This window comes from Tursiops truncatus, chromosome X (assembly GCF_011762595.2).
Source record: "Tursiops truncatus isolate mTurTru1 chromosome X, mTurTru1.mat.Y, whole genome shotgun sequence".
In the NCBI taxonomy this organism is placed as follows: domain Eukaryota; kingdom Metazoa; phylum Chordata; class Mammalia; order Artiodactyla; family Delphinidae; genus Tursiops; species Tursiops truncatus.
In genome coordinates, this window is record NC_047055.1 from 97,320,382 (window position 1) to 97,337,366 (window position 16,985).

At 34.1% G+C, this 16,985-nt stretch overlaps 1 protein-coding gene across 1 annotated transcript in view; it reads right to left on the bottom strand.

Annotated features, from left to right (window-relative positions):
* CFAP47 (cilia and flagella associated protein 47) overlaps positions 1 to 16,985 on the bottom strand; it is a 516,906-nt gene that overhangs the window by 35,147 nt on the left and 464,774 nt on the right. Inside the window, 3 exon segments of the mRNA XM_073798895.1 lie at positions 1,003 to 1,095; positions 1,647 to 1,720; positions 2,776 to 2,935. Of these exon segments, the coding sequence (XP_073654996.1) occupies positions 1,003 to 1,095; positions 1,647 to 1,720; positions 2,776 to 2,935 (327 nt within the window).

Below are 16,985 nucleotides of genomic sequence, written 5' to 3' on the forward strand. Positions count from 1 at the left end.
CCTTCCTTTATAACCAGTGTCTCTGGGGAAATGCTGTTATTCACAAGCAAAACTGACTATTTTCTCTTCTAAGTGTGGTGACATAATTTGTATCAGTAAAGACTAGCTCTTTTTCACTAGCAAAGATTGGTATTGGAGGGAGAAGAAAAATTCAAAATTTCAAGACTTCTTTTAGCTTATCTGTGTTGCTCAAGGTGGAGATCAAAAATAGATATCCCTTTGCTGTGCAATTCAGTGATTCTTAGTTATGAAAAACTATGCCTAGAGCCTGGTAAGAGGCTGGGATACTAAATTTCACCTTATGGTTATCTAAGAGGAGTTGTGATTCTTACGCTGACCCTGGGAACAAAACGGGAAAATAAAAGTATGCAGAAGAAGTGAGAAGAGTGTTGGGGAAAGAGAACATACAGAAACTTGAGAGAAGCCTGGAGTATGTGGAGAAAAAAAAGGGTCATTGAGGGAAAAAAAGGCATTTTAAGAGTAGGGATTTTACGTTGCATGTGTGGTGGCCAAGCCCACCTCCCTAAAATCTGTAGTACATTCTGACTGGTTTTTGGAGAACACCATAAAAGTTTTGTATCTGGGACAACTAATAGAGGAATCATTGCCCCCATGAGTTACACAGAAGCTAGAATATGGTGATTAAATGTGATCCAAGAACCCCAGTACCCAGGAATCTTACAGATCTAGCACAGGGCTCTGAGCATATCAAAGAATATGAAATAAAGGGGTCTGAATTTAATGTTATTTCAATCTTAGTTGATTTGTAGGTTTTACCAACAAGGAAGACAACAGGAAATGGTATGGTTTTGTGGAAAGATCATTGGACTTATTGTTAAGAGACAAGATTCAGTCCTAGCATTTCCACCAATAGGGCTAGGTCACTTTACAACCTACTTTCTCTGGACCTGGATTTTCTTACTTGTACAAAGAAGAGATGGGATTAGAAGGCCTCTAAGATACCTAAAATCCTGGTGTTCTCTGACTCTAAGATATACCTACCTTGGGGGAATTTAGGATGTGGTGCCTGTGGGAATCCAAGAATAGGGTATATCCAGCATATTCCTGGGATTTCTTCACTGTCTATCCCCAAAGCTCCAATTAGAAATTAAATTATTAAGAGTGAACAAAAGCATAAACACTTTCAATATTAGCATGAAATGACATATTTTTTAGTAACCTAATGGTGTTTTAGCAAAGCTTGTGAATTTAAACTTTGGCAGAGAAAAACTAAGTATGAAATACAAAACATTTTCTGCAAATGTTGATTTTATAACCATTTCAAACCAAACCCTGGTAAACTGTCACAAAGAAAAATGTAATACAACCATTGTAAGATGCAAGTTAAAACTGAAGAACTTTTTTCTCTACATTCAAAGGTTAGTACAGCAGTTGGCCCTCCATATCTGTGGGTTCCGAATCCACAGATTCAACCAACTGTGAAATTAAAATATTAAAAAAAAAAAAAAAAAGAAATTCCAGAAAGTTCCAAAAAGCAAAACTTGTATTTACATAGCATTTACATTATATTAGGAATTATAAGTAATGTAGAGGTGATTTAAAGTATATGGGAGGATGTGCATAGGTTATATGCAAATACTATGCCATTTTATATAATGGACTTGAGCAACCATGGATATTGGTACCTGCAGGGGTCCTGGAATCGATACCCCATGGATTCTGAGGGATGACTGTATTGGTATTTACTGATGTGACTAAACTGATTAATCAGAAGTAATACAGTTTCCATATTATGTTCTAAACTGGATGGGCAAAGCACAAAACACAAAAAATACCATTAAGTACAGGACTTCAGAAAGTTATCAGTAATTTACTTTTGGAGGCTACCAGTTAAAAGAAAAAGGGCATTTGTAAAATTATTCTACGTCCATCATACACCATCAGGAGAAAAGCAATACTAGAAAATGATTCTGGTCGTTGTTGAAAACAGGCTTTTCTTATGAAAAATGGAACATAAGACACGACAGGCAGGACCAGCTTCATGGGCATGTGACGTATGCAAGAACTCCACACTTGGAATTGCTCATGTTTGTTTAATGTCTTGAAATTCTTAATACTTTTTGAACAAGGGCCTCCTCATTTTCATTTTACCCAGATCACGTCGGCAGGCTTGATTGCAGGAGTGGTAAAAAGCATGGGAGAATGGACTCTGAGCCCACAGGAAAGAATTTTCTGAACGTGAAGAAGAAATATGCACATATAGGACAAAGTAAGAATTTCTTTTTAATTAATAAAGTTTCTAGACAAGTATTTAATGAAAATTATAAAAGCAGAGAAAACATTTAAATTTTGCATCATCACTGGAATCTGCTTAAATTTCAGCGAAGCAAAGAGGGGACAAGTAACCTGCATTCTGGCAACGACAGCACACCCTAGTCATGGCAGTATCTCATCAGGACGCCATATACCTGGCACAGTGCCATCACTTGGTGAACACGAGCATCAGAAGTCCTATGCTTTGCCCAGACAAGCTGTTCCAGGTTGTTCTCTAGATACAGACTCAAAAAGGAGTCCCTTTGCATGTATCTGACTATGATTCACTGATACGATACTTAGATTGACTTGTTCCTCACTCTGAACTTCAAATCAGCAACGATATATACAACCCCGTATATCAAATATATTTTCCCCCTCTGACCATGTAAATTTGAACACTTCATGAACTTCACATTGCATAACATATAAAAGAAACCGATCATATCAATGCCAGTCAAAATGAAATCATGTTCCTTCAATGTGCTATGTAAATGTTACCTTTTCACCTCTGTGTGCAATTCTTTAAAATTGTCAACAGGCCACCTTTCTCCACTTGCCTTCTTCATTTGAACAATGACCATTGTTTTTTGTAATTTCATAACCTGGGGCACAAATAACACCTGGATATCTACAGTCCCTTTAGGAGGCAATGCAATTCCTGTAAAAAAGAAAAACACACACACAAAAATAAGTTTTAATGTGGTAAACGTTTTTAGAATATAATTTTAACCACAGAAAGTAACCTCTCCTTACTGATGACCTAAATTTTTTAAAATCACTCCTGAACAAAAAATACATTATGCTAAATTATAAGTGCACTTTACTGGCTTCACTAATTTTCCTCAAATGTCACCAAAATTCTTTAAAAAACACATTTTATCCTGAGCCAAGGAGGTTCTCCTGAAGAGGCTGGAAGAATTGAAGAAATGTTGATAGTGATGGCTTGAGTTTCCCAGAGTGATAAAAAAAAACCCATAAAACCCATGGATCTTTTCAAGTCTTACCACATTTTGCATAAGGCAAAGTACAGCAATTTCTGACCCTTTCATTTCTTTGCATATTTTTGTTCTAGACCATAACAGCTCCATGTTTCTGCTTGGAGCCCCAGAATTGCTACCAGTAAACTGTTCATTTCTTTAACTGATTCACGAAGGAAGCCAAAGCTTATTTGTGAAAGAAAGGGGCATCCACTTCAAGTTGTAAAAATCAGAAGACAGAAAAACAGACAGCAATTTCTTGTGTTCTAGTGAATTCGAATTTTTCAACCTTTGCTTTGAATAAGTACCACCTGCGAAAAACTTGTTAGACATGGAGCTTGCTAAGGCCCAACTACAGAGATTCTGATTTGTTCAGTCTGGGCTGGGACCTCAAAGCTGCGTACTTAAGTAGCAGCTCATGAGATCCAGAAGCAGGTGATCATGAGACCATACTTAGAAAAAAACCCTCTATCTACTGGACGAGTAGTGAGCTTCTAGCCATTTGTAACAGTGAAGATTTCCAAGTGATCGGTGTCTTCCTTTATTTTGAAGAGTAACACTCTTTACAAGAAAATGGGATTACTGACTATATTTTAAAAATTCTTTGTTATAAGATTGATGATATTCAAAGTCATTTTGTCTCAGATGAGAATACTGTACTAAACTATTAAGAACATCAAGAAAGAAAATAGAAAATGGCCCCTCTGCAAAATATCCCAACTCAAAATTCTTATAAATTTTCAAATTTTAAAGTTTATTCCTTCAGGAAATGAAAATTTTCTAAGGTGTACTGTCATACTTAACAATAACTAGTAATTAATATGATTACGAGTTAATATTTATTCACTACTGATTCTATGCCAGGCTCTGTGCTAAGTATTTTTCACACAATTATCTCATTTCATTCTCAGAAAATCACCATAAACAAGTGTTATTATGTTTCTCATAGACAATTTGGTTAAACAACTTGCCCAACGTCCCAATGAAAGATCATGTTGTTTACTGAGATATCTGAAAAATTTCTATCTTCAATTTTGCCTTTATGAGTTCTGTATTTTCAATCAATCACTGCATTCAAATAAGTAAAAACAGCAAGAGCCAGAATAAAATAGGATAAAGAGCTGGAATATGATAAAAAAAAAAAGCAGAGCTGAGTCAAATAAACCATACATTGCATCTCCAAGGAAAAGTTTAGAAATGATCATTTACCCTTACAAAAGTATATTACCACTAAAAATAGATTATATTATAACTAAAAATAAACCCAGACATTTAGATGGTGTAAGGAGTCAAGACAAAGATACAAAAGGGTACTTCATTGCTAACATCATGCTTTCTTATAATATTTGAAATGAAAGATAATGCTATAACCAATAAGCTCATTTAATTAAAAATCTAGCAGGCTATTTGTGGCTGTAACTTTTTACCAGTCTACAAATAGAACTATAGTTCCCTATTGAATTCACCATACATTTCTTTAACTACTATTACATGCTTAAATAGTAAGTCACTGCAATGTTAATAAACTTCCAAGAAATCACTGAAACTTAGCAATGAAAAGAACTTTGAGAATTTATCAAATTCATTTCATGTCTCACAAATATTTTATATTTTCTGTGGTTTTCCCATCGTCCTTTGCAACACTTTGAGTAGAGACAGAAAAGTCGTCCACACTTCTATCTTATAAAGAATCTAACCTATGTTTTCTTCTAATATCTATATATTTTCATCCTTATAGTTAAATACTCAATCCACTTGTAATTTATCCATATGTAAGGAATGAAGAATGTATCCAATGTTGTTGATTTTCTATATGAGACTAATTATCCAAAAACCACTTATTTAAAAGTTCAATGATTTGAAATGCCACCTACACGGCATTTCCTTATATATTTTGGTCTTTTTCTGGAGTCCCTAGATTCCTCTTCATGTGTAAGTACCACACTGTTTTAATTATAGATGCTTTATTTTCTACTAGAACTGTCTCCTCCCCCAGCTCATTTTTTTAAAATAATTTTTCTAAATTTGGAATGAACAGTTAGCTCCAAGAAGGGGATGGCCTGGCAAACAGTTCTTTTAATGGGATTGCCCCACATTTACGCTTTAGGGATCACTGACATTTTTGTCCATTCACGATCTATTCAAGAGCAAGGATATGGCCTTTATTTTTCTCACTTGAGCATTATATTAGGTGCTTCTAGGTTCTTGGAATAGGTTTTCAGCCAGTGTTAGTGTTCAGTGTTGCTGGAGGCTCATTGCAGCATCTTCATATGTGTTTAGCAGGAAGCTGGGAGAAACCACATCAGTTGTTTCTATCTTCTGACTGGGAAATGTAGCTAGTGTGATGATTACTAAATCTATTAGGTTAAACAATCTAGTAAAACATATTCTAAACTCAAAACATTTTCTAAGCTTATCTTTTTCTGTTTTACTCCATTTCCATATAGTAACTACACAAAGTAACTACAGATGTATTTACTTTTTTCTATTACAGTTACCATTCGGGGATTCAAAATGCTAATAAGTATCTAGGGGGAAATATGCACATTTTATTTTACATAATTGATTTTAGGTACTTATATAGTTTATGAGAGAAGTATACATTATTTATATAATTTTGAGACCTGATAATACGTCATGTTTAGCATCTGAGAAATATTAAAAAGAGTGGCATTCAATGTATTATTATTATTGTTATTTTGCTTTTGAAATCTGCTATGGCCTAGCTGCACTTAATATTCAAATTTTATTCAGTGTATTCTAATACTGCTATTTTGACTGCTCTTTTGATCAAATGTAATAGAAATATTTATGCACTGATCTCCAATTTGAAATATAGAAATTGTACAATACTTTAATGGAATGAGGTTACTTGCCTTCTTAGAAGAAAATCTTCTCAAGAGCATAAAGTGAGCATAATACTCATTTTAGTAATGAAAATATTTCATTTGGAGAGATTAATTTTTAATCACTTTAGTGGTATTACACTACTGCTCCCCACAGCATAATTTCTAATTTTTAGCATGGAATTAGAAATAGCCCATTTCAGGAAATCAAAGAGATACTTAAACATTCTAGCTCCCTAAGTGATGCTATTATTTTTGTTATAGTGGTTTCTTTAATTAATTTATTTATATTTTTGTCAAATGTCTATTTGTTTGTTTTAACTGAAGTACAGTTGATTTACAATATTGTGTTTCAGGTGTATACCAAAGTGATTCAGTTATACGTATATATGTGTATATATCTATATTCTTTTCTTTGATTCTATCCCATTAGTTTATTACAACATATTGATTATAGTTCCCTGTGTTATACAGTAGGACCTTGTTGTTTATCTGTTTAATATATGGTAGTTTGCATCTGTTAATCCCCTACTCCCAATTTATCCCTCCTCCATCTTCCCCTTGGTAACCATAAGTTTGTTTTCTATGTCTGTGAGTGTCTTTCTGTTTTGTAAATAAGTTCATTTGTACTATTTTTTTTAGATTCCACATATAAGTGATATCATATAATATCTGTCCTTCTCTGTCTGACTTACTTCACTTAGTACGAGAATCTTTAGGTCCATCCATGTTGCTGCTATAGTGGTTTATCTTCAATAAGAAAGCAAGCTTTTATTTCTAAAACATCAAGTCATCAAGAATGTGACTTTTCATCAACCACTTTCACACATGAAATGTGTGCACTTTCTACTTGAATACTTTATATTTTCAATAACTGATTTAATAATCTTTAAATTATCACTAAAAAATAGAACAGAATTGTTAATGTGGTAGTTTGGAGAAGAGTCCTTTCATTGGTTCTTTAGAGATATTATAGGCTGAATTATGCCCCCCTCCCCAACTCATATGTTGAAGTTCTAATTGCCAGTGTCTCAAAAGTGACTGTATTTGAAGTTGGGGACCTTTAAAGAGGTGGTTAAGTTAAAATAAGACTGTTAAGGTAGGCTCTAATCCAGTCTGACTGGTGTCCTTATAAAAAAAGGAAATTGTGACACCAAGACAGACACCAAGGATGCCCACATACAAAGGAAAGACCATGTGAGGGCACAGTGAGAAGGCAGCCAGCTACAAGCCCAATAGAGACACCTTAGAAGAAATCAAATATCTTGGTCCCTTGATTTTGAACTTCCAGCCCCCAGAACTGCGAAAAAATAAATTTATTTTGTTTAATCCACCCAGACTGGTATTTTATTATTGCAGCCCTAGCAAACTGATACATGAAATTATCTTTCCTTCTATGTTATCTCAGAGGCTGAGGCATGGGATGCCACTGAACTTGCTTAGAGACTTTCTAATTCCAGGCTCTCAAAACAGGACAGATAGAGAAATTTGACTCTGACTGCCATTTGGCTGCTATGATCATGGAAAAGCTAGGGATGAAGCAGTATTCCCATCCAACCTGTATCTTGCTGACTGAGGTGCATGTATTGAATGGAAGCATCTATTGAAGAACAAGAAGGGCATTTCAGGGATGGAGTTTTCTTCATGAAGGATTAGAGACTGCTGCTGCTTTACTCCTCCATCTTTTATAGAGCGAGCTAATGTCTGAGATTTAATAAAGAACTTGTCCAAAGAAGACACCATTAAAAGGACTAGTGTACAAAAAGTGAGCACTAAGTAGAAGGTCACATTTACTCGTATAGGTCATTGGGGAATAGATACAAATCCATGCTTCTTAGAAAAAAATGTTCAGTTTGAGACATATAATGCTTTTAAAGTAGATATTTGGGATTATTCAACACAAATATGATTGCTAAGGTAAGTTTTACATCATGAACTAAGCACCTGTAAGTTAAAGTTTTATGTTTGCTTTTTTAAAAATCTAAGAATACATTAGCAAAAAATAAACAAATAAAACTTAAAGGAAATACTGATTCCAATGTAAACATTCCACTGCTGGGTCAAAAATGAGTGAAAAGTCCACTATCAGAGCCTCCTGACCAGAGACACAGTAAAGGACAGAGTTTTCTGTTATTGAAGGCCTTCAAGCACATGCTAATAACCACTGACAGTGATGACCAAGAGAAGGGTTTTGAGCTTTACATTAATATTTAGAATATCTTAATGTGCCTTCCAGTCTTAATATTCTATGGTAACATTTTTCCTTATAAATAGAAAAGATAACTAAGGTTTTAAAAATTAATGTCAGGAAATTGAATATTTTCTTGGAAAGTAATTTTAATTTCAATTAAAATAATATCCCTTATTGATCAATTACCATATCTTCCTTGTTCTCTGCACTGCTAAGTTGTGTGTGTATGTATGTAAAATCTCTCTCTTCGCCTGCAGGAATACTCTATGATATAATGTCAAGCATTTGAGATTTACAAATTTAAATCTATGCTCTGATATTCATTAGTTCTGGGAAACTGGGAAAGTTATTTAAATTTCTAAGTGAGATTTTCCTCATATGAAAAAGGAAGCATATATACATATATATATATATATATATATGAATATAATATACATACCAAGATTTTGCTATGGCAAAGGTACTATTTCAGATCCATCCAGATAATTCCATTTTGTACAGTATACATCGATTGTACACTGTTTTATTCTTTCACTTATTCATTCAGAAAATACTCTGTGCCATGCATTGTAATAAGGGATAAAATAGTGAAGAAAATAAATTCCTTGCTTTTCTGGATCATGCATTCCAGAATGTGTTGGGGGTGAGAAGTCAAACAATAAATAAAATGTATTATATGTATGGTGTTGTTAAGTAAAACAATAAAGAGTTAGAGAGTGATGTGGATGTTAATATAGGGTGGTCCAGGAAGGCCTCTCTGATAGGTGTCATTTGAGCAAAGCACCTAAGGAAGTCTGAGAAGCCTTGTAGACATCCATGGGGGGAATACTAAGATAGCAGGTGGCTATATGTGTCTGAATTTAAGGGGAAATTGAGGCTGGGGCTATCAATTTAAAAGTTGTTTGAATTCACTTGTGACTGAATGAGAGCTCATCAGGAACAAGTATGGACAGAAATGAAAAGAGAAGACAGCACCTTGGGCCTCTGGGAATTCAGGGGATAGGAACAGGGGAGAAAATGCAAAAAAGACTGAGGAGGCCTTACTAGAGAGATAGAAGGAGAATCAAGGGAGAATTGAATCCTGGAGGCCAATTGTTTCCAAAATGGTGAGAGATCAACTGTATCAAGTAGAGCTCATGAGCAAGATGAGGATGCACATAGACGATTAGATCTGGCAGTGTTATGTTACTGATGAACTTCAAAAGAGCAGAATCGGGCTTCCCTGGTGGCGCAGTGGTTGAGAGTCCGCCTGCTGATGCAGGGGACATGGGTTCGTGCCCTGGTCCGGGAAGGTCCCACATGCCGCGGAGCGGCTGGGCCCGTGAGCCATGGCAGCTGAGCCTGCACGTCCGGAGCCTGTGCTCCGCAACGGGAGAGGCCACAACAGTGAGAGGTCCGTGTACCACAAAAAAAAAAAAAAAAAAAAAAAAAAAGCAGAATCATCTGTAGACTGATGGGGAATAAAGTAAGATTAGCTTTTGCAATAACTTATAAGGGAAAATAATCTGAAAAAGAATCTATCTATCCATATCTATATCTATATATCTGAATCACTTTGCTGTACACCTGAAACTAACACAACATTGTAAATCAACTGTACCTCAATAAAAAAAAAAAAGAAAAAAAAGATAATGTATAAGAAATGAGGGCCATAAGTATAGACAACCTTTCAAGTTGTTTTGCCATAAAGAGGGATCAGAGAAATGGGATAGTACCTGGCAGGGATAAGGGGTAAAGAGATGCATGTCTTTTAACATTAAGAGGTATTATTGCATGCTTGCTATGTTGATAGGCATAATCCCACAAGAATTATTACACAGAAGACAGAGGAAAGAGCTGGAGAGCTCCACATAGTTGAGTAGGCGTGGGATTCAGTGAACAGGTAGAGGGCTGGCCATAAGAACACAAAGAGCTTTTCCAATGTAATGGGAGGAGAGGCAAGGCACATGGATGAAAATAAAATCAGGCTGGTCGAGCTAATGGAAGAACCAGACAGTTAGACTCTGATTTGACTTTATATTCTTAATGAAATAGGAAGAAAGAATATCAGATGAGAGAAGGGGAGGAAATGCTGAATGTCAGTAGTAGTCATCAGGTTTCAATTCATTGCAGGAAATTTTACTAAAGGAAAAGAATGTGTCATCAAAAGTTCATCATTCACTCACAGTTTTATTTCTCTATCTCCTTTCTATCTATCCATCTCTACATCCATCAACCACTTTACCTATTGTAAAAGCCCCAAATTCTCTAAATCCTAAGAAGACATTAGTCCTCTCTCTGTTAAAATACTTATCTGTATTTCTGAAGCTAAGAAAATTGTATAAAATGACAGAAAAGAGAAATGGTACTGTAAGCCTTGGGTTCCATTTTACAAGCCCAGACCATATAAAATATTTTAATTAGTTCGATTTTCATTCTCTTCATAGAAATATTCTAGTGGTAGAAGTAGGTCTAAATTTCAGGTTATAGAGATTTTTCTGAAGGGCAGGCATCCAGGCATCTTTGCATAACAAAAGCTATAGCTTTGTGTTTTACAATAAAATCAGCAGCTTCACTGACTAGCTTAGAAATCTGCTTGCTTTATGCTAAAAATCATAATTACAAATCTGTCTGATTGGAACCTGAGCTCATTTGTGTGGAAAATTGGTCATCTGACATAATAGGAAGGGAAATTTTATAAAAAACATGAAATTATGCTCAGCTGTCAACATAATTTAATCAACATTCATGACAACTATCTGGAGACCTGGGTATGCTTTACGTCAGGCAGCAGCACACATTAAATGCCACTAAACACTGAATTCTTGAAGACATTTTCCAATTCACAAGTAGCAACGTTTAAATTGAAAAAACATTTTTTTCTGCATAAAATATTTTTATTATTCATTGCCAAACTGCATGATATATGTTAACTAAAATCAACATGAGTCTTGGGAGCATGTGTGCAAGGGTTGGGTGGAGACTGTTAAGAATTATATACCTGATTTTCCTTTGCAAATTCGGTCACATTCAATCTGTTCAATGTATCATATATTAAGTTTATTTTACAACGCTAAAGTTAAATATCAGGACTAAACTATACATTAGTCAGTGATGTATTAATTAAGACTTTTGAGTAGAACTACATAATGTGTATATTCCTTTAAATTTTACAAATTACTGCTTCATTTTATTCTCCTGCATATCCTTGGTAATTGGTGTATAACAGTCTCCATAAATGTTTCTTGAATAAATATAAGAAAAAAATAAAATAAAAAATAAAATAAAATCAACATGAGACATAGCAATTATCTCTCATAAGGAAAAAAAATACGTCTCTTTTCTAAATGCTTATTTAGCTCTAATTATTAACAATCACATAAATTATGTATATTTTATCTTTTAAAAAGTAGATATTATAGATACCAAACATAGTGTATATCATTATCCTTCTGATTATTCTCTCTTATTATAATATGATATAATCCTTATCCATTATAAAAACATTTGAGATAATTATAAACATGCAGTTGTAAGAAATGAAAGTATGCTTTACTCAGTTATCTCCCATGGTAACATCTCGTAAAGCTATAATGCAATACAAAATCCAGAATGTTTACATTGAAGTAGTGAAGATATAGAAGTTTCATCACCACAAGTATCCCTCTGGTTGACCTTTTACAGACATCCCTGCCTCCCCCACTACTCTAACCCTGAATACTACTATTCTCCATTTCTGTAATTTTGTCACATCAAGAATACTCTATGAATGGAATCATACAGTATATAAATCTGAGGGACTGGTTTTTTCACTCAGAATAATACCCTGGATATTCAACCAAGTTGTTGTACTTATCAATGCTTTGTTCGTTTCTATTGCTGAATACTACACAGCGGTATAGATATAACACCGTTTGTTTAACCATTCACACTTTGAAGGGCATCTAGGTTGTTTTCAGATTTTGGCTATTACAAATAAATCTGCTATGAACATTCATGCACATATTTTTGTATGACATAAATTTTTACTTTTCTGGGATAAATTCCCATGAGTGTAATTGTTGGATGGTAGGGTAATTGCATGTTTACTTTGATAAGAAACAACCAGTTTTCCAGAATGGCTATACCCTTTTACATTCCCACCAGCAATGTATGAGTGATCCAGTTTCTCTACATCTTTCCTAATACTTGATGTCACTATTTTTTATTTTAGCCATTCTGATAGGTTTGTAGTAAAAACTCCTTGTGTTTTTATTTTGCATTTCTCTAAAGATTAATGATGTTGAACATCTCTTCATGTGCTTATTAACGATCAGTATATTTTCAGTATAGGTGAAATGCCTATTCATATTCTTTGCCCATTTTCCAAAAATTGTATTATTAGTGAGTTTTCAGTATGTTTTATATATTCTAGATACTAACCCTTTGTCACATATGTGGTTTGCAAACATTTTCTCCCAGTTTATAGCTTTCCACTTTATCGTCTTCTCATGGGCTTTTACGGAGAAAAATATTTTAGTTTGATGTCCAATTTATTAATTTTTCCTCTTATGGAATTTTTTATTGGTTAAAAGCAAGAACTATTTGCTTAGCATTGTGTCAATTTTTGCATAAAGTCTGAGCATCCTGGCTGGAATTGCATTAAACCTATAAATCAAGTGGGATAGAACTGACATCTTTACTGTATTGAGTCCTCCAATTCATGAATAGAGTGGATCTCTCTATTTATTTAAATGTCATTTGATTTTGTCATTTTCAGCATACAAGTCCTGAACATGCTCTGTTAGATTTACTTCTAAGTAATTTATTTATTTGGAGAGATTACAAACAATATTAGATTTTAACTTTCAGTTTCCATATTTTCGTTGGTAATATATATAAATACGATTGATTCTTTGTGTGTCGTTCTTATTTACCATGACCTTGCTGAATTCACTTAATACTTCTACAAGCTTTTTTTTTTTTTTTTTTTTAAGATTCCTTGTGATTTTCTGGTAGATAATCATGTGATATGAAGATAAGGACAGTTCATTTCTTTCTTTCATTCTATTTGCCTTTCATTTTCTTTACTTGCCTTATTGCACTGGCTGGGACTTCCAACAGTATGATAAATGCTGAGAGTGACATCCTTGTGTTGCTCCCTATTTTAGAGAGAAAGTATTCAATGTTTCATAACTGAAGATGACACTATATTTTCTATACTGAATGACCTGTGATTTTTTTCCTTTATTCTTTTTAAGAGAGTAGATTACATTAATGAAATTTCAAATGCTCAACCAGCCTTTACATTTGGAATAAATGCCATCTGCTCATGGGTATATTTTTTTGTTATATATTTTGATGGGTTCATTTTATTAATATTTGTTGAAGATTTTTGTGTCTAATTTCAGGAACAGTATTAGTCTGTAGCTTTCTTTAATTGTGATGTGTTTCTAGTTTTTGTATCAGGGTAATGCTGTCCTCATAGAATAAGTTGGAAGGTGTTTTCTCGCCTTCTCCATCTTGGAATAATTTGAGAAAGATTGGTGTTAATTCTTTTTTACATGTTTGGTAGAATTTGCCAGTGAGGCCATTTGGGCCTAAAGATTTCGCCTTGGAAGTTTCCCAATTATTAATTTAATTTCTTTAATAGATGACTACTCATATGATCTATTTCATCTTTGGTGGATTTTGGTAGTTTGGAATTTACGAGAAATGGATCAATTTCTCCTAAGTTATTGAATTTATGTGTTTATAGTTGTTCATAATACTGCCTTATTTTTCTAATGTCTTAGGTTATCTGTAGTGATGTTGCCATGGGTTACTTGAACATATTTTAGGATTTTAACTGATTTACAGTGTTTTTGAGTCTATCACTTCATACAATTTTCTTAGTTGTTTAAAATGGTAATTCAATATACATACGCAACTTACTGCTTTCCATAGGTATCAATGTTTAATTTGAATGAAATGTATCAATATGTACCTTATGTTTTAAAATGCACTCAGGATTTGTTTTAATCAGGTATGGTGAGACATACAGACACAGAAATGACTGTCATGAAGAAAGAAGTTTTATACTCACATATCCCTAGGAACGGGAGGCATAGCATGCCATGCAGGGACACATAGGGAATCATCAAAATTAGTCATGGGGTGAGGGAATGGCCAAGAGCTTTTACTGTGGTTTTCATGGGAAGGCTAAGCAGGTTTAGGATAGAGGGTATTTTCCTTACGATACATCACAAATTCTAGAAGATGGTGTGGTAAAGTTTTAGGATTTAGAAAGGAGTGAAAGTTGTGGTAAAAAAAAGAAAGTGGATGTACACTGCCACTGGGGATATGAATGTTGAGAATGAGGGATGACCTGGAAGAACAGGTGCTCATATGGTAACAGATACAAAGAAGGATAAATACATACTTATATACTTCCTGATGAAAGAAAGATAGATGGTGGTGGTAAGATCTCACACTCGCACTATGGGGATGAGACTTTAGAGATGGAAAAGAACGGATAACTTAGCAAATATACATTACATATAAGGATTTTCTAATGGCTTGAAAATAATCCATCAATTATTCAACATTCTCTAACTACCTAAACATAGGCATATACTTTGCTATATGTAAGCTTAGCATTCTTAAAACTCAGGTCTCATAAATAACAAACTAATGCCAAATGCTGAATTTGCTAACATACTCATGAATTGAGTGCTTGTCTGCAAGACAAATGTCTCAGCGTCTGCATTTTCCTCCTATTAGTTTCTTCCTGATAAGAAGTTTTGATAAAGATTACGGTACCATTTATATTTGATAATAAGATAAATAACACTCAAAGTTGGCATCTTCTGCTGTTATCGAGGGGATAGGGATTTCAGAACATGCCCACTTGCTACAGGAAAAGAAATCAATTAGAGCTACAAGAATTCAGGAAGAATACAAGTGGCAAAAGGTAATGAATGGTTGTGCCTAGTCAAATTGGGGAAATCCTAGAATGGATATTTTCCTAAAATGCATTCACCATATTTCTTTTATGAGTTAACTGAAAAAACAGAAATCTAATCCTTTAGTAAGATTAAATTTTGACTTGTCCACAGAGCTGGTGACAGTAGAGTTTCGACTGTGTACTCATGTCCTACACATGGAGACCATGACAACTTATATCCATCTGATTTTCCTTTTAGGCTTAAATATAAATAGGGGTGTCAGCTAAAAGAAGAAGAAAAAATAACAATTTCAGTTCAGGTGTAATTGGATTTTTGACATATCAGAGCTCTGATTACATCTGACAGATGCATATTGATTTTCATTTTAAGCTCTTCTTCTCCAACACACTTGGTAATTTCTGGAATTTTTTGCTTTAAATTAAATAAAGGTTTGAAGTGATAGAAGATTTTAATTAACTTCACTGACAATGTAATACCTACTCTGGAATTGGAGTCTGATATTATATTTTTTCATACAAAATAAACATAATGAGAAATATCACATTTATGTAGCATAAAGCAGGAATTTTGTTATTTAGAATGCACCAAACAGGTCATAAGGTATGGCTTAAAACATGTTCTCACTTGTCAGAGTCTAAGAATTAAAACAAAAATGTGAAGTCTACAAAACTGCATTGTTTCTCATAAGTGACCCAAATGTGCTAAAGCTGTCACCGCCGTTACTCTCTCTCCACACTGTATTTACAGCTTCCATCTCTTGAGGCTCTTGCATAGAAGCTAATACATTGTATGTTTTTCCATACCCGTGGATTCTGTGCCAGTGATCTTCAATAGTCTTACCCTGATTTCTTCTCTATCTCACACATGTGGATAAATGCCCAATGTTAAGCATGTTTTATGTTTTCCCCAAGACAGGCACTTGATACTTGATCCAAACATAATAAAAACATCATTAGACCAATAAAATGTGAAAGAGTATATTCCATTTACAAAACAAAATTTCACTCTCTAACTAACATCCTGTTGTATTCCAGAACTAGTAGAAAAGTATATAATTGACTTTTCATTTTACTTCTGAGCACTTTTATTCTAAATTTTTCTTTTTTATGCCTTATCTAGCACCTAAAGAAAAAAGGGTTCCATTTTTTAAAGAAAATATTTTAAACTTAACATCAAAATTAGCATAATTGTTCCAAAACAATTATCCTGATCCTATATAGATCAGTTTTTATTAATGTTACCAACAAAGAATGATAGAATCTTTGAGTTCTAACTTAATGGTCCTCATTTATAACCTCCCAACGAGTGTAGCAACATATTGTAAGAAGTCTATGCAAGACAGCCCCTCAGCAACCATTTGGACCCATCATCTGATGAGGAGTTCCTATTTCTTATGGTACTCAGTTCCTTCATGAAACAAAATTAGAAGGTTTTTCCTTGTTTGAGCCCCTAGTTCCACTGCTTAGAACTAACCAGTCTCTGGTTGAAGTTCTGCCCTCAGCAGGGATACAGAAAATTAAACTCTTGTCTTCCACACTTGGAGAAACTATTTTTCGAAGCTCATTATAATTTAACCCCTCAAGCACTAGACCCAGTTCTATATGTTTGCCAGTATTTTGCTAGTTATTCAGATTTTCAAGGACTTAACATCCTGACTATCTTGTCTCTGCTGGGTCCTTTACTAGGCAGTCCAAAACCGGTAAGCTCAGTTACGTGTTATATTTCACCTATGATGAATGATTTCCTGTATCTCTAAATACTGTCCTTGAATTTCTAACTCCATGGACTA